The sequence below is a fragment of the Choloepus didactylus genome, chromosome 5 (genome assembly GCF_015220235.1).
Source record: "Choloepus didactylus isolate mChoDid1 chromosome 5, mChoDid1.pri, whole genome shotgun sequence".
NCBI classification, from domain to species: domain Eukaryota; kingdom Metazoa; phylum Chordata; class Mammalia; order Pilosa; family Megalonychidae; genus Choloepus; species Choloepus didactylus.
The window spans coordinates 26,738,380-26,762,902 of record NC_051311.1 but is presented as its reverse complement, the minus strand read 5'-3'; the positions used below and the strand labels follow the sequence as shown (position 1 = coordinate 26,762,902).

The following is a 24,523-nucleotide window of genomic DNA, read 5'->3' as shown; positions in this document are numbered from 1 at the left end:
ATTAACAAAATATAATCTATTTCAATGAGGGAAATTCTTCAGTGAAAACGATAAAATCCCCTCTTCCTAGTTAGGCATTTTAATAAGTTCTACTTGTTCGGGGAGAAATCTCCTCTAATGGTCTTCTCCCCTTGCTTCCACCTCCATCCCTTTCTCTCCCTTGTGGTGTTCTTAAAACACCCACTAACAACTCCACCTTTTATTCTTGCTCATGGGGCCGCTTGGGAACATGCACAGAAAAGGTAATTTGACTTCTATTTTAATTTTTCATGGGAATACCCTTACAAAAAAATACAATTCATATAAAGAAATGTTGTCAGAATGTTATTTTACGAGACGCAAATTGGTGCCTGGCTAAAACAGCCAAGGGAAAGGACCAAGAGTCTGCCTTGTGTTTCGACTCTTAAACAAAACAACTCACATCTTGGCTGTTACACAACAGAGTTTTCCTTTGCATCTCAAAACAAAGTTTTTGCCGTGGGGCATGTCAACTACACAGATCAGAATATGGAAAAATGTTCAAGTTCTAACATTTTGCACACTGAGGAAGAAAGTCCAACTTCCCAACCCTACCATTTGATTCATACTTGTATTCATACATCGACAACACAAACATTGCTGCTACTTTTTCTAGATGGGTGCTTGGATGCTAAGGAACCAAAAAAAATAAACAATAAAAATAAAAATCACAAACTAATCATACCTGTCGTGTCTTAGGGCTCTCATATCAACATACACAGTGGTTGGATCAGGTCCAGAGGTCCCCTGTAAGCAATGACATACTGTGGTTAATTTAAGTTAGAGTGGAAAGGAATTTGATTCTTGTGTTTTCTATCAGCTATTACGCATTTTCTTCTGCAAAGTCTTAAAAAATTTTAAATCACTAAGTCCATACCTCTCCAAGATACCTGTTACCTTTTGGTTTAATAATATAAATTTGCAAAGGAACATTTTGTTAAGATAATACTGGACTTTGACACAGCTCGACTATCAGTCACATCTATCAAAATAAGAAATAAAAAGACATGCCACACATTTTGCCAAATAAAAGGCTGAAACTGTTGAGAAAATGGTTGGCTGGCAGAAGCAGGCTGTCAAGGATATGAAGCATCATTTGCTGAGAAATTTTTACTACATGCATCCAGAAAGGTATATTTAGAGCCCAAGGTACTAAAGCAGAATACATAACATGAACTGACACAGCTTAAGGAGGAAGAGATAAAAGATAATCACTTTGTTTCTTTTAGTTCTACTTGTGCCGAAGTTTTTCTCGTAACTGTAGAAGGTTGTTTCTATCAGTGACTTAAGAAAGGGAGGTTGTCTGTTTATCCCCAGGCAGCTTTGCAGGATTTTATGGTCTTGAACTTTCTCTTTATTTAACATAGGGGTCCCAAAATCTTATCTTGACATTATGTATCCCTTCAAAAAAACATGCTGGGTTGACTTTTGGCCAGGATCTCTGTCCATATAAGAGTAATGTCATTGAATTTACTTAACAAATCAAAATTTTACATACGTTTCTTGGGAAGGCAATACAATACCTTGGGTGGGAAAGATGGAACCTAAAACAAGCTTGCTAAAAAATACGGGATCCCTTCAGAATTTATTTGTAGAACTACACTAAAATTCTTCAGGAGAGAATCCTAATCTTGTGCCATGGAATGTTTAAATAAAAGAAAAAAAAAATAAAAACAAAGACAATTTCATTTAAAACACACTGTACCACTGAAGAATTCTGATCATTAGTATCCCACCACCCAGCGAGAGAAAAAGAACAGCACATGCAAATTAGCCTCTAGGTGGAAGCTTACAATAATAGTATAACACAAAAAACATTCTTTCTAATTCCATGACTATTCAGTAAAGCTGTGTTACAGACTAGCACTGAGTGGAGAAGTGGTTTGATGTTTTGAGTAACCCAAAATACACAGTCATAGAAGGCCAATTAAAAAAATTAAACGAACAAATCATAAAACAGGGCACTAAAAATGGAAAACGAAGTAAAACAGAGATGAACCCAAAATGGCAAAGCAAACCATTGGTTATGGACAATGGAGGTAAAACATTTGTCATGAGCGTGAAATGTTTGAAGCCATCTGAGAAAACTGCATCACCCCGGGCCATCTGTACTCTTGCATCACAGGGTCTTTAGACCCCTCAATCAATCTCTACACTCAACTTCTAGTCTGTCCCACCGCTGGAAGCTGATAGGACGGTAGGTAGGTTGGCACTGTATGGAGTGAACAGGAAAATCCCCTACCTGCTCGGCCAGCTTCCACAGCCTGTGAGGCTATAGCAGCAAGAGGTCGGGAACAAGAAGAAAGGAGAGAACAGCAGAACAACAGAAACCAAAAATAAACACACACGCACACACATACGGACACATAAACAAAACAATCCAACGATTAAAAATGGGATGAAAAAGAGGGAGGGGTAGGGAGAATGCAAAAAGCAGGGAACAAAATGAAAAAGAAGATCAAAAACAACATCAAATATGGAAATTGTTAAAATTAATCACTGTACTATTAAAGGCTAAAAAAAATTTTTAAAGATGTCAACATATCCACAGAGCAGCAGAAGAGAGAGTAATAGATGCCCCACCATAAATGAACACAAAAAGCTGAGTGATTTTTCAGTACATAAGATCAATGGTATTACTGGATGGTGTGATTTTATGGTAACGTTTTCTTTTTCTGAGGGAAGTGGGGAACATAAATTTTATTGGCCAAATCTGTTGACCATTTCTTCACTAAAAGAGCTCCAAGTTTCTTATTATATCAAAGAAGGACAGCAGGGAAGTTTTAACTCTGAAATGGGTATATCTAGCCCAAGTCATCTCAAAGATTAATGAAGAAGTAAAAGAAAGAAGGCATACTAAGTCTGAAGCATAACGGAGCCAAACACTGGGCTCCTATATAGTCTGGTTCAAAAGCCTAATGAGGAATTTCCCCTTTAGTTAACATCCTATAGCAATGATCACAGTATCGACTCCCAGGGAGCATTTCCCCCAATTAGAGACACTTCAACTTTGCTGTCATTCATTTTTGCCGAGGCCACTTTTTCAAGTATTTCCAGAAAAGTGGAAAAAAAGTAGAAGTTATTAAATAGGCATCTGGATCGATGATGCCCAATTGTTCTTTGTGGCGCTGTGGTCTATGGAAGGCCTATCACCAATCCACATTTTCCACCATCACAATTACTGGACAGACTCCAAAGATGACGAAGGCAACAAAAAAGGAGTTCGTAACTAGCTTTCTCTGGGCTGCAATTTAGTAATAAACAAAGCCAGACTGAAAAACTCAAAATGGAAATGAGTCTACCAAAAAAGAGCAAGGGTTCAAGATTTTAAAAATTATGATTTGAATCATTCTTCTTTCTGTTACTACTTTGTCATGGTAATTATGGCTACTATTATCTCTCAGTGCCCTTATCTTTAAAAAACAGAGGTAGGACATGAAAAAAGAGAATAGGGATAAAGGTGAATGAGTTTTGAAGGCACACAGGAATTTTACTGGATAAATTCAAGCTAAATATAGTGATATAAATAATTTCCTTTCTTCATGATCCCTTGATATCTAACTATTAATTGGAAAACAATAAGTTACTGGTTTCTCTAAATTATTCTAATTCACAAATTTTGAATGGCTCAAGGTTGCATCTTAGAAAAAAATATTTATGACCAGGAGTTAATATTTTATCTTGTGATATGCATGAAGGAAACAATACAGTATCTGGAGCAAAGCAGGTCTACTGAATTAATAGACAAAGAATAAATGAAGAGGAAGAAAAAGAAGTTAAAATGTACACGGTTCCAAAATTAAAAAAAACCCAAAGCACACATATCTAAATTTTCAAGATATATTTTAGGGAGTAGCTACTTAAAAAATCTTCCCTTTGCTAAAGAAGCATGCCAGACTTCCTTTAAGGAGGGAGAATCTCTAATGCATGCAAGTACTCACTCCCAAGTATTTAAAAAGCAATAAGTATTTGCAAAAAGGGTCAGCAGGAAAACAGTTATTCACTTCAACTAAAGCTTATTCAGAAAGGAAGAAAAACATTTTAAAAATCATAACAAGAGGATTCACTTTAAAATTCAATTTTATAATAAAAATATTACATATACATTATGTATATTTGTAATAAATATCATTTATCTTGTTGACATAAAAGTGTTCCTGGGACACAAGTGTGTTTATTGAGCAAATAAGTAATACTTAAGTCTCAGCTGAAGTTGTGCAGACTCACATCCTAAACATCAATACAGAAAATCTTACACAGAATTTATTGTAACACTCCAACTGAATTACTTCATCATTCAGTGAATCGCATTCCAGAGTATTAGCAAAATTTAATATTAGCACATAGTTCCTTAGGTTTAGACTTAGAAAATTTCTATGTAGAAATGTGTAAAATAAATAAACAATTCCACAGTACTGGTACTTGGTATATATACTATGCTAGATATTTGAGGAATCAAGAAACAGCTTGCAAAATATGTCTTAATAGAAACAACACTCTTCAAATTACAAGAGAAAATGCCATACAGTTTGACTACCCCTTTGTACCCCAATTCCCAAAAGATTTTTATCTGCATGAAAATGTGGGAGTTATGGAAATGGTACTGGCTTAGAGGAGTCTTGGCACTGCATTCTGCGGGATCTTTTCAAAATGAATAACCGATTATGACACACCCCTGCCACCAGCCCTATAATGATTTCCCGTTAATCTTAGGAAGAGGACAAAATGCCTTAATCGGGCCTTTTGCCGTTGCGCCCCCACCTGCTTCCCACTTCCTGCACTCCCCCACCTTTGTCACCCTTGAGTTCCAGACACAACAGCCTCCTTTCAGTCTTTCGTAATCACAGTTTGCTCTGGCACAGGGTCTTTATTCTTGCAATCCCCCCTAATTAGAATGCATATCCCTTCTCTATCTTTATTTCTTCGAACTCATCTTTCAGGACTCAGCACAAAGCACCTTTTCTTAGAGAAGTCTTGAATAGGCCAACCCCCCCTACTACTGACACGCAGAGCATTTAACACAGGTGAACGTTTTCCTTTGCATAATTTTTGATTAACACCTGCTTCACCGGCTCGTGAGCAAGTGGCAGGAGGGCAGGATCATGTTTGTTTCTGCTTACCATTCTGCTATCTCCCCAGAGGCTAGAACCAGGCTGTGGCATAGCATGGGCACTCAGCAAGGAATTATAAGGCATGTGACTAAGTGATCACACAAACTAGCCAGCTGATCTTGGTGGTTTGAATGAGATGACACTGTTCCTACCGGAAGTAAAATGCCATTATCATTTTGCTATCAAAAGACACTACACTGTTAATATTTCATTAAAGAGATCAGGGGGGTAAGAGCAGCCTAAGATAGTGGTCTCTCTGGAGTAAAGGTGAGCTTTCTCTACGGTACTTATTTCTTCCACTTGGTGCATCGTTTGGGCAACAGGCCACTTTGACAATACCAATGCAGTACTCTTCTAGCATAGACTATCCACTGGCTTACTCAGTCCCCACGTAAACTTTTATAAACTGCCTAACCTATGCAAGATCTTGTGGCAGAAACTGAAGATACAAGCATGAAAAAGACCTCCAAGACATGTGGTGGTAGAAAAGAAAGTGTGTAGATGTATCATTTTAAAAGCGATAATGAGAAGTGCTATAATTTGATTTGTGCTATAATTGGGGAGCTCACATGGGAGGAAGAATTTGAGGAGTGCAGCGCACACAGAGGTGGTAACACTGAAGCTGGATTTGAAAGATGAGTCCATCGGGGTTGAGACATCACACAAGGCCACGAGCACCAAGGCAGAGGGGGTGGACAAGCAGGCGTTTGCGGAACAGTGAGTGTTTGGCGCGGCCGGAGCAAACGATGCTCCATGGGCACAGGAGGTCGAGGCTTGAAGAGTATAACTTTGGATCAGATCAGGAAGGGTAACTCAGGTTTTTATTCTGGTGCTGCAGGTGACAGGAAACCAATTTATTTTAGAATAGTTTGAAATTTGAATTTTACACTAATATTGCCGTAACTTCTTCCTTTCTATCTTTTAGCTTATAACCATGGTTAGAAACCATGAAATTTAAGGAATTCACCTTGAAGAACTAACTACAGACTCAGAAAGACTATAAAATCCATCATTTATAATGCTAGTAATGACCTAAAACCAGATGCATTCCTTCATGAACAAGGCTATTTCACTCCATCATTCACACATTTGATTTCTTAAATGTGCAAAACCTCTGAAAATCATCTAAGAAGCAAAAGTTTAAGTGTGGCAGGGATTTGCTGTGAGGTAGGCTGAGGAGGCTTAAGTCCTCCTGGGTGGCAGGTATGTGAGTGAACCTCTAAATCTTATGTTATTTGATCTTCTTACTCTGATATCCTTACCCACTTGACTTCCCACACTCTTTTTGGCATATAATTATTTTGGAACTTAGAGTAAATGAAAGCTTTAGATTAACCTAAGAAGGTGCCTGGATATGCTGGTTTAATGTCCTAATTACCTAAGGGGTAATGAGAAAGCTTTAAAAGTTCCTTGATTTATACTTTTCTTAAATGTTACTTTCTTGCCTTTTAAATTATAGCTTAAAGCAGTGGTCCACAAAGTGTGGGCAACAGATCTCTGGAGTCTCTGATACCCTTTCAGGGGATTCACAAAATAAAACTATTTTCATAATAATTCTAAGATGTTTGCCTTTTTTCCCCCCCACCATGTTGATACTTGCAGGAATGGCACAAAAGCAACAGTGGGTTAAAATGCAGACAGCTTATGAGAGGTTGCTCTGGAGAGACTTCTTCTATGCTATATACATATGCCTTTTTAGTCTTTAGTGTGTTGGAATAGCTAGAAGAAATACCTGAACAGATGAACTACAACCCAGTAACCTTGATTCTTTGGATTCTTGCTTAACTGTGTAGCTTACGCAGTGTGACTTTGTGATTGCAAAAACCTTGCGGCTCAAACTCCCTTGACCCAATGGATGGACAGATGAGTAGAAAAACGGGGACAACAATAAAATTAAAAATAGGGTGGGATGGGGGGATGGAATGTTTTGGGTGTTCTTTTATACTTTCATTTTTATTCATTTTTTTAATCTGTTTTGGAGCAATGAAAATGTTTAGAAATTGACTGTGGTGATGAAAGCACAGTACTATACAATGGTACTGTGAACAACTGATTGTACACTGTGGATGACTGTATGAAATGTGAATATATCTCAATAAAACTTAATTTAAAAAAAAGGCAACAAGAACTCTTAAAAAAAAAAAAAATGCAGACACCTTAGTATATGAATCAAGCCAGCAGGACAAAATTGTACTAATGTTGTATTCCTCAGTGCCATGCAACTGCAGCGAACAAAATCAGAACAGCTACTCTTATGAATACCTTTGATGAAGTGATTAAAAAAAATCATAATTTTATTAAATCTGACTCTAGATATACTTTTAACATTCTGTGTGATGAAATGGGAAGTACAAATAAAGCACTTCTGCTGCATATAAAAGGATGATGTTTTCTCTAGGAAAAACACACATGGAATTGAGTTGTGAGCCGATCTTGCTATTTTTTTTGTTTATGGAACTCCATTTTTGCTTGAAAGAATGACTGCCACAAACTATGGATGTCTGAGTATTTGGGGAAATGTTTTCTTTAAAATGAAAGAAGTGAGCCTGTTACAACAAGGAAAACAATTCAGTTACTTGTTGCCAATGATAAAATTTGAGCTTTCAAGTGAAAGTTACCACTTCTGAAAACTTTTATCCATCACTGTGTGCTTGTCAACTTTCCAATACTTCAAAGACTTTTCTGATGAGATTAGTGGTGACAGTAATGTGATTTTTGATATTATATAATGAAATGTGTCAATATTTGAAAAATCTGCATTGTCCAGTGACCAATATTTCCCAAGTGACCAACAAAAATATTTTAAACTTTTGCATGGGTAAAAGTTCTAACCAAAGTGCAATGTAGAACAATGGATTTTAATGAAACAGAGTACAACTAACCTTTAAGAAATCAGCACTTGTTGAATTTTGGTGTGTAATCAAAGAAGAATATCCTCAATGATCTAAAAAGGCTATTAAAATACTTCTTCCTTCTCTAACTACACATCCCTGTGTACAGCTAAATTTTTTTTCCTATACTTTAGTCCAAGCAACATACAACAGACTGAAAGTAGAAGCATGTGTGAAAATCCAGCCTTTCAAGCCAGACATTAAAAAAATCTGCAAAAATATTAAAATTATGCAACTTCCTGTTCTTGCTTTGGAAAATATGGTTATTTTTCATAGAACATGCTACCTAATGTTAATATGGAATGGACTTGCTGATTCTAAATGATTAAAAAATATTTTTAAAGTTTTCTCAGTTTTAATTTCTAATAGAGTAAATACAGATATAGTCTTTATTAAAAAAAAAAAAAAAGCCCTTTTGGGGCCATTAGAGTTCCTGTGAACAATAGGTTTGAGAATTGCTGGCTTAGGAAATATACTTTTATCGGTGTAATCGACATTTGTCATTCTTTCGGTTGTCCAGCACAAATCTATTCCGATGATAATAGAACGCTCTATCTTATGAGCAAATAAGGGTATATGATCTTGGTGCTACCAATCTGGATGCATCTGATCCTGATTTGAAATACAAGACTAGCAGCCAAAGGAGAAAGAGTAAGGAACGTTTTTTGCCACTGGAGGCCGTTGCAGCAGGACTGAACTCCTGAGGCAGTGGGAGAGAGCACCGAGAGGTGCAGCCGGGGCCTTCGCTAGTACTGTAGGCAGAACACGCCACACCGTTTGGTCCTGACAGCAATGGTGCCTTCAGTGGACAATTTCAGCAGCTGGATTTTAAGCAGCTGGATTTTAACCTGCCTACATAGCCCCAAGCCAGGCACTCTGTCTCTCCTCACAAATCTGTGTATTAAACAACTTTCATTTAAAAATTTTAATTGAGGCATAATTTACATGCAACAAAATGCACAGATTTTAAGCATTCAGTTAGAGGATTTCTGACAATCGTATACTCCCATGTAACTATCGCCCAAAGCTATAAAAATTTCCAATTCCCCCACCCCCAAGAGGCTACAATTTTGTGATTTTTAGCACCACAGATTATTTTCGCCTATTCTTAGACTTCATATTAACAGAATAGTACAGTGTGTATTCTTTTGTATCTGGCTTCTTTCATTCAAAATAGTGATTCTGAAATTCATTCATGTTGTAGTGATTTGTTCCTTACACTGTATGGCTATTATCAATCTATCTGTCCACCCTCCTGTTAATGAATACTTGAGGTATTTCCAGTTTTTGGCAATCATGAAAATGCTGCTATAAACATTCTGATACAAATTTGCTTAATGTTTTAATTTCTTTTGGGCACATTTCTACAAATGCTGATTCACAGTGTTGAAATGCGTTTAACTTTGAAAGAAACTGTCAAATTTGTTCTTCAAAGTGGCTGGACAATTTAAACTCCCGCCAGCAAGAAAAAGCGTTCAAGTCACTCTTTGCATCTCAACTGGGGTGCTTGGATTATTGATATGGTTATGTTTAAATCTACGTTTACCCTTCTGCCTAGAGGATTTCCTTTAACATTTCTTATAATGTAGGTCTGCCGGTGATAAAATCTTTTTGTGTATATAGCTGAAAAAGCATTTAGTCTTTGCTCCTGAAGGAAATTTCTGCTGAATATAAAATTCTAGGTTGACAGTGTTTTCCTTTCAGTACTTTAAAGATGTTCTCTACTTCTTGCATCATTTCCAATGAAAAATCTATCTTCCTTATCTTTGTTCCTCTTTAACTCAAGAATTATGAGGTCTCCCTTTGTGTAACTTGATTTTTTTCATCTGGCTGCTTTTAAGATTTTCTCTTTATCACTGGTTTTAAACTATTTGAGTAAGATATGCCTTGAAGTTTTCTTCAGTTGTGTTTGGGGTTTGTGGAGCTTTGGGATCTGAGGGTTTATAGTTTTTTTCATCAAATTTGAAATATTTTCAGCTATTATTTCTTCACATATTTTTTTCCGGGTCTCCTTCTCTCTTGTCTTTCAGGGGATTCAATTGATACATGTGTAGTGGATTAAAACTGCTTGAAGTTTCCCCATAGCTTACTGATGCCTTTCCCATGAAAATTTTCTGTTTTATTTTGGAAAGCTTTTATTGCTATGTTTTCAAGTTCTTTTCTTCTGCTATTGATACTGCCCATCTAACACAAGGGAGGTTTCATCTCTAGAAGTTTAATTTGGGCTTTTTTAAAAAAAATAAACAAAAAACAGTCCATGTCTTTTCTTAACTTTTTGAACATTTGGAATACAGTTAAAATTTTAGTGTTCTTTTCTGTAATTCTAACATTTCAGCGAGTTCTGACTCACTTTTGATTGATTTTAACCTTATAATAGAACATATTTACCTGCTTTTTGGAATGTCTGATAATTTCTTATTGGAAGCCAGGAATTATAAATATGATCTTGTTGGATGCTGGATATTTTTGTATTCCTATAAATATTCTTGAACTTTGTTCTGTGACATAGTCAAGTTACTTGGAAACAATCTGATCCTTTTGGGTCTTATTTTTAAGATTTGTTGGGTGGAAGCAGGGTAGTGATCTCAAAAACTATGAGGTCTTCCAGTCTTGCTCGTGGGAACAGGCACTGAGCCTGGCCTGGCATGAGCTCAGCCACTGTTCTCGAATCCTCTCAGCTGCTTCTCTCTGGCTTTGGGTAGTTTCCTAACCTGCTCACACTGCTCAGCATTCACCTGCACAGCTGGGCCCTCTGCAGATACGGAGTTCTCTCTGCAGCTCTGGGACTCTGTCCTTTGAACTCCAGTCACTTTTATCTCCCCAGGCTCTCTGCTCATCTCAACTCAAGGCATTCACTGGGCTCCACCTTTTCCCCTCCCTGCACCATGGGCTGGAAACTCTCCAAACAGCAAGCAGGAGTAATCTTAGGGCTAACCTCGTTCCTCTCAAAGATCACTGTTCTTTGTTGCCTGATGTCCAGTGTCATGCTCCAATATTTTTCACATATGTTTCAGGAGGCAGGATAATTCTAAATCTGGTCCCTGTTATTCCATCTTGGCTAAAAGGGAGGTCTTTATTCATAATACTTACAATTTGAGTTTTCTCTTTTTCAAAGTCAGGTTTATTTAGGCATAATCTACGTAGAGTAAAATTGAACCTGAAATGTACAGTTGGATTGAGTACAACAAATTATGCAGTCCAGTAACCACAATAAACATATAGAAAATTTTTATCACCTCAAAAGTTACCGCCTACTCCTCTGTAATCAATTTCCTCTTCCCACCCTCAGTACCTGGGGATGCTGATCTAGTTCATGTACCTATAGCTCTGCTTTATCCAGGATCTCATATAAATGGACTCACATAGTATGCAGCCCTTTGTGTCTGGCTTCTTTCACTCAGCAAAATGTTTCCAAGATCCATCCAAATTGCTTCGTGCATGAACAGTCCGTGCCTTTCCACTGCTGTAGTGTATTCCACTGCACACATACACTGCAGCCTCCTCCTCCATTCTACAGTTCATGAACGGTTGAGTTGTTTCCAATTCTCAATTATGAGCAATGCTGCTATAAACATTCGTGCGCAGGTCTCTGGGATGATATATGCTGTCATTTCACTTGGGTAAACATCCAGGAGAGGAATTAGTGTTCATGTGATAAGTCCATATTCAGCTGCCCAAGAAACTGACAAACCATGCTCCAAAGTGGCAAGACCATCCCACATTCCCAACAGCCCAACATGAGGCTTCAAGTTTCCCCAGCCCTCACCAGCACTTGTATCCTTCATTTTTGGTTATCATATTGATAACGGTTCATCAAATTTATTAATTTTTCAAGGCACTAACTTTGTTGACTTTCCCTAATATTTGTCCATTTCCATTTTTATCTTTATTTCCTTTCTTTCACTTCAGGTTTAGTTTTCTGCTTTTAAAAATATTTTAAACTTAAGATATATAGAAATATATTACACATTTTTATATACATATTTTAAAGAATAGATTTTAAACTTTCTTTTCTAATATAAACATTTATTCCTAAGTACTGCTTTAGTAGCAACCAACAAAATTTGATATGTTGCCCTTTCATTAACAATCCATTCAAAATATTTTCTAATTTTCCTTGTGATTTTATTCATTTATCAACAGCTTATTTAGAAGTATACTGTTTAATTTCCAAATATTTGGGGATTTCCTGGATAGTTCATTAATAATGATTTCTAATTTAATTAACATGTTCTGTGTGAGTGCAGACATTTAATACTCACAGAAAATTATTTTATGACTCAACATATGGTCTTTCTTGAGGAATGTTTCATGTATAGGTGAGGAAAATGTCAATTTGGCAGATGTTGGGTATACTATTCTTCAAATGTTAATTAGATCAAGTTAGGTAGTAGTGTTCAAATCCATACGCTTACTGACACTCTTCTATTCACTTCATCAATTACTGAGAGAGGGATGTTAAAATCTCCAATTATAATTTTGAATTTGACTCTTTCCCCTTTCTTTTCAGACAAGTTACTCTGAAGCTCAGGTTTTCAGTGCATATCCATTTAGGACTTTTATGTTTTACTGATGTATTAACCTTTTTTATCATGATGAAACATACCTTTTCTTCTTTAGCAATATTCTTTATGGTTAATATGTCTGTTACTAATATAGCCACACTAGTCTTCTTATTCTTAGAATTTTCATAGTTTATATTTTCCTACCAATTTACTTTTAATCTGTCAATATCTTTATGTTTAAAGTGTGTTTCTTATAAACATCACATAGTTAGGTCTTTTTTATTCGGTCTGACACTCTCTTTTAATTGGAGTGTTTAGTTCATTTAGTTTTAATGTAACTATTGATACGACTGGCTATGTATTTTTATGTGTCTGGGCTTCTTTTTTTGGCAAATAAGTATTTTTGGTGTATTTTATCTCCTTTACTGACCTTCTTTGTGTTTTTAGTGGTTGCTGTAGAATAAAATTTGTATCACTTATCACAGCCCATCTTCACAGCAACGAACAATGTAAGAATCTTACAACAGTATATTTCCATTTATCTCCCCTCCTGCTCTTTGAGCTCTTGTCTCATGTTACTTCTATATATGCTGCAAATACTGCAATTGTTACTGTTTTTGCTAGGAACAGTTAATAGTCTTTAAAAAAATTGAAGAGTATTTATACATATATAAACTAACAGATTTTAAGAAGTTTTCTTGTATTTAGCCTTTCTAGTATTCTTCATTTCTTCCTACAGATTTGGGCTTCATTTTGCTATCAATTCTTCATCTTGAGGAAGTTCTTAGTGTTTCTTATAGTGCACATTTATTGATGATACATTCTCTCAGCTTTGTTCTGTCTGAAAATGTCTGTTTTCACTTTCCTTTTTGAAGGATATTTTCATCAGATAAAATTCTTTCCACTGTATTCCAGTTTCCATTACTTTTGATGAGAGCTCACTAACCTCTGTATTATTATTCCCCTGGGGGTAATGTACTGTTATTTCTGTAGCTTTAAGATTGTCTCTTTATCTTTGGCTTTCAGTGCTGTGATGATGATGTGTCTAGGTGAGGTTTTTTATTTACCGTGCCCGGAGTTTATTTAGATTCTTGAATCTTTAGGTTGATCTCTGTGATGGTTAGGTTTATGTGTCAGCTTGGTCAGGTGATGGTGCCCAGGTCAAGCAAGCACTGGCCTAACAGCTACTGCAAGTACATTTGTGACTGGTTAATAAACCAGAAGGCTGGTTTATAAAATTATCAGTCAACTGACTGCATCTGTGGCTAGTACATCAGTGAAGGGCATGTTTTCCACAATGAGAGAATTCAGTCAGCTGGATTTAATCCAATCAGTTGAAGACTTTGAAGGGAGGAGAGGGAGAACCTTCACTTCTTTGGCTAGCCAGCAGAGTTCATCGAACACCTTCACTGGAGTTGCCAGTTCACTGCCTGCCCTACGGAATTTGAACTTGTGCATCCTGCCATACGGATTTTGGACTTGTGCATCCCCTCGGTTACAAGAGACACTTTTATAAAATCTTATATTGACAGATATCTCCTGTTGGTTCTGTTTCCCTAGAGAATCCTAACTAATACAATCTCATCAATGTTGGCTATTATGTCTTCAAATTGTCCTTCTGCCCCATTCTCCCTTTCCCTCCTGATTGGACATTTATCACATGTATGTTAGACCACAAGATACTGTCCCACATATCTCAAACACTGTTCCATTTTATTTCCATTTTTCTCTGTTTCAGTTTTGAAAACTTTTTTTTTATGTGACTGTAAGTTTACTTGTGGATCCTTTCCTCTGCTGTATCCAGTTTATTAAACCATGAAAGGAATTCTTAGTCTAATATTGCAGTTTCCATTTCTAGCATTTTCATTTGATTCTCTCTTCTGTAGTTTCTATCTCTGTTGATATCTTCTATATCTTCATGCACATTGTCTACCTATTCAACTATAGCCTTTAACACATCTATCATAGTAATTTTAAAGTATCTATCTGATAATTCCAAATTCTGGTCACTTGGTAAATGGGCCCAAACAGGACACCCAAATGAGGAATGTGTTGTCTCCAAAATCCAAAGAGGCCAACTAGGCATTGTGCCTTTTTTTGATTGTAGAAGGGGGCAGATGCAACAGCTTGTCCTCCACCTTACAAGGGGTATCTCGACATGTCCTACACCACTGGACACCTAGAAATTTTACTGAGGTAGAAGCCTCCGGTATTTTTGTTGAATTTATCTCCCATCCTCTGACACTCAAATGCCTTAACAACAAATCTAGAGTAGTTGCTACTTCTTGCTCACTAGGTCCAATCAACATGATATCATCAATATAATGGACCAGTGTGATGTCTTGTGGGAGGGAGAAACGATCAAGGTCCCTGCGGACAAGATTATGACATACGGCTGGAGAGTTGCTATACCCCTAAGGTAGAACAGTGAAGATATACTTCTGGTCTTGCCAGCTGAAAGCAACCTATTTCTGGTGGTCTTTACTAACAGCTATTGAGAAAAAAGCATTTCCAGTTCAATAGCATACCAAGGGATGTGCTGATTTGCTCAAGCAATGATACCACCTCTGGAACAGCTGCTACAATGTTATCACTTCATTAAGTCTACAAAAATCCACTGTCATCCTCCAAGACGGGCCAAACAGGAGAGTTGAATGGGGATGTGGTGGGAATCACCACCCTAGTCCTTCAAATCCTTAGAGTGGAACTAATCTCTGCAATCCTTCCAGGAATCCACTATTGCTTCTGATTTACTATTTTGCTAGGCAGGGACAGTTCTAGGGGCTTTACTTGGCCTTTCCTATCACACTAGCTCTCACTCCACGAGTCAGGGAACCAATTTGGGGATTCTGCCAGTTGCTGAGTGTGTCTATTCCAATTTTACATTCCGGAACTGGGGAAATAACTAGAGAATTGGTCTGGGGACCCACTGGACCCACTGCAAAACAGACCAGAGCTAAAACTCCACCAATTACCTGACCTCCATAAGCCCCAACTCCGACTGGTGGACCAGAGTGACGTTTTGGATCTCCTGGAATTAATGTCACTTCTAAGCCAGTGTCTAATAATCCCTGAAATATCTCATCATTTCTTTTTCCCCAATGCACAGCTACCCTGGTAAAAGGCTGTAAGTCCCCTTGGGGAAGGGTGGGAGGAAGATTAACAGTATAAATTTTGGGCAGTGAAACAGGGACCTTCCTCATGGGGACCTGGGCCTTTCCCTCATTCAAAGGGCCCTGGGTCTTGAAGCTATCTCAAGTCTGGGAATTGGTCAAGGGGCTGTGACTCTGTTTTTGTAATTCAAGTTAGTTTTTGTTCAATTGACCCATAACTCTTCTGCTCATAGAGATCAAACAAGAATTTTGTAGACTGCCCATCTATTTTACTTCTTGTCAACGGAAAACTGCAACAACCCAATCCAGGCAGGACTACCAATGGCCCAGAAACTTCAGGAATGAAGGTTTGAGTCACCCCACTTGGCAAAGAACCACGACCAACTGAGGTACTTGAGGGTAAAGGGAACATGGAATGGGTAGTAGAAGGTAGTGATAAGTAAGAACTATAACCATATGATCAGTTACAGAAATAAGGACCATAATCATATGAGTTTCTTCCTTGTTTTGAGTATGTTTGTATTTGTACATAAAGCAAATATCTTTGTTTTCTTGTCTATCTTATCCACTTATCATATGATTTAAGTTGTGTTGTTCATATTATAGTATTTCAGTTATAGGACATCAAGTTTAAGAGTGAACTAGCACCCTATTCTGGAGAGATTTAGTATGTTCCAAGTTGTGTTTTCTATTTAGAGATTAAGCATGTTTTAAGATGTGTACGGCTACCAAGTTGATGAGGGATGGACCGTGATGGTTAAGTTCATGTGTCAAATTGGCCAGGTGATGGTGCCCAGTTGTCTGGTCAAGCAAGGTCTGGCCTATCTGTTGCTGCAAAGACATTTCATGGACTTCAGTCATCAGTATGTTGATAGCATCTATGGCTGATTACATCTGCAGTTGGCTAAGGGGAGTGCCTTCCTCAATGAGAGACATTTAATCTAATCAGTTGAAGGCTTTTTAATGGGGAGGTGATAGCATCAGCTGTCAGAAGAGAGAATCTTTGTCTCTATTTCAGCCAGCCAGCCTCTTCTGGAAGAATTCATTGAAGACATTCATCAGAGTGCCAGCCTGCAGCCTGCTCTATGGAATTTGGACTTGTGCTTCTCCACAGTTGCATGAGACACTTTCATAAAATCTCATGCTATTTACAGAAAAACCCCTGTTGGTTCTGTTTCCCTAGAGAATCCTGACTAACACCTCTATTATAGCAACTTTCTATTGACCTCTCATTGCTGGGTGACATATTTTCTTGCTTCTATGCATGCCTTTCAGTTTTAGATTGTATAGCAAACACTGTATTTAAAGGAACAGTAGACACTGAAGTAAAATAACAGTTACTCCCAGAGAAGGACATTCTCTTTCTTCTGGCAGGCTGGTAGAGTTTGGGGATCTGAGTAACTATTCTGTTGTTGGGCTTGATCTCAGCTTTGTCACAGCTATAACATTCAGGTGAATGTTGTCTTCACCTGCTTTGTGGGCAGGATCCAGACTTTGGATCTCAGCAACGATAAGACTCTGGGTATCTCTTTACGTTCTATAGCCCAGAGACCAGCTTTCTAAACTCCAGGAGATCTCCTGCTTCATAGCTTGGTTGCCTGCTTTTTGGGTGACCGGGGAGTTCTCTTTTCTCTCCAGTTCTCACCCCAGCTTTCTGCATTCTGCTGCCTTACTCCCAGTCTTTATAAGGCAAATATAGTGCACTTAGTGAAGGCCCAGAGGGAATTGGGGAGATTTTGTTCAGTTCTCCTGTCCCATTCCCAATTAATATTCTTGGTAATCTGGGACTGCCTCAGGGAGATTACCCACAGCTTTCCTGTTTTTCTTTCAACCCTCAGCTTAGTTCTTCAGCACTCACGGAAGGCCCAGAGTTCCTCAGAGTAATTTTTGTCCATTTCTTGGGCCCCATCCTCAGACTTTGGATGCCTGCAAACTTTGCATTCACTCTCAGCCTTCTTGCTCTGCTCCCAGCCTTCCAAAAATTGCTGCCTTGTGTTCGGGGAAGGCCCTGCACACTTGGGTGGGTGGTGGGATCTCACTCAGCTCTTCTGCATGGTTTCCAACCTTCAGCATATTATTATTCCCCTGGAGTAGGTGAAGGCCCAGAGGAAAGAGTGGGTAGGCGGATGCAGACTGCCTCTGTGGCTGGGGCTCCTTGGGATTCTCAAATTGCCAGACTATATAGCTGCTGCTACAGGGTTTTTTGTTTCTTAAAGTTTGGTTGATTTTTCTTTACCCCTTTCTCTGGTACATTCTTCCTCCTTTTTTCCCGCTCCTCTGCCAGGGATGAAACCAATACGGGTCTCTTCTCTTCCAGGAAGAATTTAGTTTACTGAGGTTTCCTTGAATCTTTTGCACTATGAAGGGTATTAAAATCTACAATTTGGTACATTAATCAGTTTGTTCTTATTGTTAAGGTTGTAACAATGGTCTCTCGTGACTTTCTACATCCTAGTTGAAATGGAATAAAAAATGGAAGTCCAAAATCTAAATAAATTTCTTTTCTTGATAAAATTAAATTATGTGGTTGCTATAAAGCACCTTGATTGATTTAGAAATTGATATGAGGAGCAACTGAAAGTAAAGATTGTCAGGAAACTAGAGGAAATGTGAGACTGATTAGTTGGCTTGGTAGGAACCAAAGGCAGGGGAAACACAGCTTACCTGCTGGATTGGACGCTGGCAGGTCATGCCATGCACTGGCAAACTGGTTAACCAAGCCAAGTTTAGGGTGTCAGGAAACTACAGCCATCTGCTTTTTTAAGTTTTACTAGAACAGAGCCACCCGTTAATTCAGGTATTATCTGTTTCTGTTTGAAGCTACACTGGTCAATTTAAGTAGTGTAAAAGGGACCATATGGACTACCTAAAATATTTACTTTCTGGCCCTTTAAGAGAAAGTTTGCTGGAGAGAACCCAAGATGGCAGCTAGGTAAGACAGGGCTAAAAAACAGCTCCATGAAAAATACTAGATAAAAGCCAGAAAGTGACCCAGAACACCAGTTTCAGTGATGCACCAGCCGGACAAGGTCTGCTAAATCCACAGGGACAGTGCATTTGGTGAAACCAGGAGTCTGCATTCTGAAACGAGCGAGTGAGCTGGCTGAAAGTCCGGCGGCCACACTGCTGTGTGAGGAAATCATGGGTTGGCGTTTGGAGATGGACTAGTTCTTTTTTTTAAAAAAAAAAAAACATAACAAAACACCTGGGACTGACTGCAGATACAACGGTGAGAACCGCGCAGTGAAGCATGGCAGGAGCAGGCTGTCCCAACGCCTCAGTGTCTGATGTGGAGGACAGCCCTTCCCACACCCAGTGCTGATTGTCTCGGGGCCAGGGGGGCAGAGGGGAGTCAAAAGGAGAAAAAAACTGCGCCCCTTGCAACCATCTCCCCAGCAGCCAAGGGATGCTCCTGCCCGGGGCCAGACCCACAGCCCAGAGCCGCACCAAGAAATCCAGTGTGACGGGGAGTGATTCCCGCAGCACTGCACACATGCCACAGTATCAGCCGTTGACAGTGGCCTTTAGGGCACCCACAGATAATTGTCCCAAAGCTGGGAAGGCAGAGCTGTATGAAGAGGGGGAAATTAACACACCCCATTCAGCCATCTTTGCATCAGGCTGGGAACACCCCTGTAGGGCCCGGCAGCCCAGGGCTTCCCTGGAGGGCAGGTGCACACTTGTGACATGGCACAGCCTTCCCTCGGCAGGGTTCCTGGAAGAGCACAGCTGAGAAGGGGGACCCACTCGGAAATCCCAGGGACCCTAAGCTAGTGCCAGGGACTTGTGGGTCAGCGGCAGAGATGATGGCGGGACTGAGGTCAAGGCTTGGACTCTTGCAACAGCCTTAAATTTCCGGGAACACCTAGGAGGTTTCATTGTTAAAGCTGCCCTGCCTCCCTAACTGCTCAGACACACGCCCCACATTCAGGGCGGACAGCACCAACAACACACACAAACTTCGTGCACCAACTGAACCCCATAAGAATCAGACCCCCACACACCACAAAGACAAAGCTGGGGAGAACTGACTTGAGGGAAACAGGTGACTCGTGGACGCCATCTGCTGGTTAGTTAAAGTGTACGCCACCAAGCTGTAGATGTGACAAATTAGAGACTGGTATTTTATAAAACTGAAAGAAACCTATCAAGTAAAGCAAATGCCAAGAGGCCAAAAACAACAGAAAATCTTAAAGCATATGATAAAACCAGATGATATGGAGAACCCAAACCCAAACACCCAAATCAAAAGATCAGAAGAGACACAGTACTTGGCGCAATTACTCAAAGAACTAAAGTCAAACAATGAGAGCATGGCACAGGATATTAAGGACATGAAGAAGAACATGGCACAGGATATAAAGGACATAAAGAAGACCCTAGAAGAGTATAAAGAAGAAATTGCAAGATTAAATAAAAAAATAGAAGATCTTATGGAAATAAAAGAAACTGTTGGCCAAATTAAAAAGACATTGGATACTCATAATACAAGATTAGAGGAAGTTGAATGACTCAGCGTCCTTGAGGACCACAGAATGGAAAATGAAAGAACAAAAGAAAGAATGGGGAAAAAAATTGAAAAAATCAAAATGGAGCTCAGAGATACGATAGATAAAATAAAACGTCCAAACTTAAGACTCACTGGTGTCCCAGAAGGGGAAGAGAAGGGTAAAGGTCTAGAAAGAGTATTCAAAGAAATTGTTGGGGAAAACTTCCCAAACCTTCTACACAATATAAATACACAAAGCATAAATGCCCAGAAAACTCCAAATAGAATAAATCCAAATAAACCCACTCCAAGACATATTCTGATCAGACTGTCAAATACTGAAGAGAAGGGGCAAGTTCTGAAAGCAGCAAGAGAAAAGCAATTCACCACATACAAAGGAAACAACATAAGACTAAGTTGTAACTATTCAGTGGCCACCATGGAGGCAAGAAAGCAGTGGCATGACATATTTAAAATTCTGAGAGAGAAAAATTTCCAACCAAGAATACTTTATCTAGCAAAACTCTCCTTCAAATTTGAGGGAGAGCTTAAATTTTTCATAGACAAACAAATGCGAAGAGACTTTGCTAACAAAAGACCTGCCCTACTTCAGATACTAAAGGGAGCCCTACCGCAGAGTAACAAAGAAAGGAGAGAGAGATATAGAGAAATTTAACAGACATATATGGAACATTACATCCCAAATCACCAGGACACACATTCTTCTCTAGTGATCACAGATCTTTCTCCAGAATAGACCATATGCTGGGACATAAAACAAGCCTCAATAAATTAAAAAAAAAAAAAACAACTGAATTTATTCAAAGCACATTCTCTGACCACAATGGAATACAAATAGAAGTCAATAACCATCAGAGACTTAGAAAATTCACAAACACCTGTAGGATAAAAATTAGGAGGAGATGAAAATATTCCCGGATAATGAAAAGCTGAGGGACTTCATCACCAGTAGATCAGTCCTGTAAGAAATGCTAAAGGGAATTCAGCAGGCTGAAAGGAAGGGACACTAAACAATTGACTGAAACTACATGAAGAAATAAAGATTTCCAGTAAAGATCACATGGTAAATATAAATACCAATACTACTGTATTTTTGATTTGTAACTCCACTATTTACTTCCTACAGGATCTAAAATACATAAACTGTAATGATAAATCAGTGGTTTTGGATTCAATGTAAAATATGTAATTTTTGACAAGAACTACATAAAGGTAGGGGAATGAAGGAGTTAAGGAACATAGTTTATGTGTCTTATTGAAGTTAAGTTGGTACCAAAGAAAAACAAGATTTTTATAGACTTAGGTTAAATTTAAGCCCCATGGTAAACACAAAGAAAGTATCAGAGAATGTGACCATAGAGATGAAAAGTAGAGTACGGGTTACGAGAAGTGGGGGAAGGGGCAATGGGGAGTTAAGAAAGGAGTGTAGGGTTTCTGTTTGGCATGAAAGGAAATTTCTAGTAATGGATGGTGGGAAGGTGATAACATTGCAACATTCTAAATGTGATTAATCCCACTAATGGAATGCTAGGGAGGGGTTGGAATGGGAAGATTTAGGCTGTATATATGTTTGCACAAGTGAAAAAAAATAGATAGTCTAAATAGACAATGACAATTAAATGCCAAGGCTGATCCTGGACGGGATCTGAGGACGGAGGAGAGGAGGCTCAAAGGGACACAGTTGGGACATAAGGAAAAAAAAAAAGGAAATATAGAATGTAAGCTTTGTATCAATGTTGAATTTCTTGAACTTCTTGGCTGCACTTAATGGGAATGCATAAAAGAATGTTCTTGTTCATGGGAAATGTATATGTGAATTATATTGTTTGTTCAAGGATGTGTGCAGCCTGCTCTCATATGTTCAGAAGACAGAGCAATAGAAGATGGATGATAGATAGGGAGGGAGGGAGAGAAAGAAAGAAATGGTGGTGTGACAGGATGTTAAAGTTGGTAGATCAGGGTATCGGGCGAGGGGGGTCGGGGTATGCTGGAGTTCTGTGTGTAGGGTTTGTATTGTTTTTGCAACTGTTCCTGTAAGTTTGAATTTATTTCAAAATAAAATTTAAAAAAAAAAAAAAGAGAGAAAGTTTGCTGACCTCTGACAGACCAAAGTTCATCCACTGAAGGCTTTCACCTCAGCAGTGATTTTACCACTGAACAGTACAAAAGCACCCAGACTATAAAGTGGAACAGGTATTTCTGCTGTTGCTGGTGATCTTAAGAATAAACGAGGTGCTCAAATTCCTGCAGTCTTGGTTCAAGGCACAGACTAAAAACAAAGACTTGCTATGACTATGATAAAGAACTGCTCATTGTGACAAGGGTGAGAGAACCAAAACCAAAGTGAAAATTTGATTGTGAAACTTTCAAAATTTTATCAGTTGGACATCACATCATCGATTACTGGGAACCCTAAATTCATACAGTGATTACTTCCAAAATTCCTGAATATACAGAAAGAAAGACATACTTAGCAAGTGGCAGATCTAATACTGACTTTTTTTCATTTTGGTAACCCCCAGTACCTAGCACATATTAGATATTCAGAAAAAGTTGTGTAAGTGAATGACTCAATATTCCTCCTCTTTGCATCCCACAATTTTACACAGCGTGTGTTGGTGGTAATGAATGTCACAGTTCAATCCACAGGTTACAGAATATCAAGATGGAATAATGATGGAACTAGAGGAGGAATGGGCATCACGCAGAAAATCCTGGACTTGGAAATGGTCACAGTAACTGCTGAGACTTCAGCTTATTTTTCAGACTCTCAGGCCCCACCCAATTCTCACCTAATTCTTGTTGAATTAGAATGTACATTTTAACAATTTAAAATAATCAAACCCTATTTTAACATTGAGAGGAAAATAAACTGATTAAATACTAGTTCTGCTACCACTATTTCTTATCAGTTACTTATCTGCTTCTCTTTTAGACAGAGGGTAAGTGCATTATTGATTGTAAGAGCGGCAAGCTACACTATGGTGGGTTTTTTTTTGGGGGGGGTTGAAGAGTGGGACAAAGAGTATGTGTTGGTGTTAGGGAGCCAAATTCATGGACTGAAGTAGCCATTTGTCATTTCTTTTTGGCCACCAAGCATCAGAACCCTCTTTCTATATTTGGGGAAGCCACTAATTGTTTGAATCTTGGTGGGATGCAGAGCTACCATCCCTCCACAGGAACTCAAAATACCAGATGCTCTCCTCTGTAGCTTCTTTGAAGCTATGGTGTGGGCAGATAACCAAGTGCTGGCTAATCAGTTGCACCCACTAATGATTTGACAAAGGCAAGTGAGTTCTTTCTCTTGGCAATGGGAGTGTCTGCAATCAGATCAAGATCCTGGGGAGGTGCTGTTACTGGTGGGGTCTGGTGTCTAGGGCAAGCCATGTCAATTGTACAAACTTATCAACATTGGTTGTTAAGTCTTCTTAAGAATGGTTCCATAGCATGAATCTGACCACTGTTCTGGCTACATGGCTCCAAAACCAATTCTCTAGTCCTCTTGGTGATTCTGAGAGTTGCCAGTATTATTAATAAATTTATTTTTATTTAAATTGCCAAAGGAGGTTTTTGTTGCTTACAAATTAGAGTACTAATTTGTAATTGAGAATATAGGGTCCATGATCTCAAATATTAATTCTCATTATCTGGGACAATATATCAACAGGAGAGAATGTAAAAAGTTTCCATTGAGTGCGACTAATTCCCTAGAGCATATGAAATTCCTGACATCACCTTATTTATTTTTACTTCCCTCATGTAAAAGGAGTGTAGAGGGGTGAAAAAAAGAGCTCAAATTAATGAAAGTTTTATTATAACTATTAATTTTATTTTGAGAATTATTTAAGATTTATATCACCCTTTGAACCTTCCTTTTGTCTTTCAACAATCATGACTCTACTTATCACGAGGATGGTTGTATTTCTCTTTCATTATGTGTGTTTCAAGATTTAAGGCTGACTATGACTGTTACTATTGATTTAATGCCACACAGCTATTTATAATAAAGCTTGCCCACAAATAAATTAATCCCTATTTTCTACACAATAACAGTGAGGTTTCTGTTTAAGATGGCTTACAAGTTTTTTCCTAATAAAGAAACAATGGAGATCTCTTTTAGAAAACAGAAGGACTAATTATTTTCCCTCCATTCCTCTGCTGTAGAGAAGTATGCTAATTTTTCTACTACAAGGAACTAAATTTCTAAACCTAATACAACCAAAAAGCTTTCTGCTTATATTTTTGAAAAGAGTAATTGTGGCTGTAGGCAATATCATCTCCAACAGAGGTTAATAACAAGTGACACTTTTTAATAGTACTAAGAGAAATTTACATTAAGGCTGATTAAACATAGAAGACATAATTTGATCTTTCT

At 38.3% G+C, this 24,523-nt stretch overlaps 1 protein-coding gene across 6 annotated transcripts in view; it reads right to left on the bottom strand.

Annotated features, from left to right (window-relative positions):
- The window catches only part of DIP2C (disco interacting protein 2 homolog C), a 555,699-nt gene that overhangs the window by 38,976 nt on the left and 492,200 nt on the right, over nt 1-24,523 (bottom strand). For all 6 annotated transcript variants that reach the window (XM_037835690.1, XM_037835692.1, XM_037835689.1 and 3 more), the window contains one exon: nt 704-765. In XM_037835690.1, the coding sequence (XP_037691618.1) occupies nt 704-765 (62 nt within the window). The remainder of the gene's footprint in view (nt 1-703; nt 766-24,523) is intronic.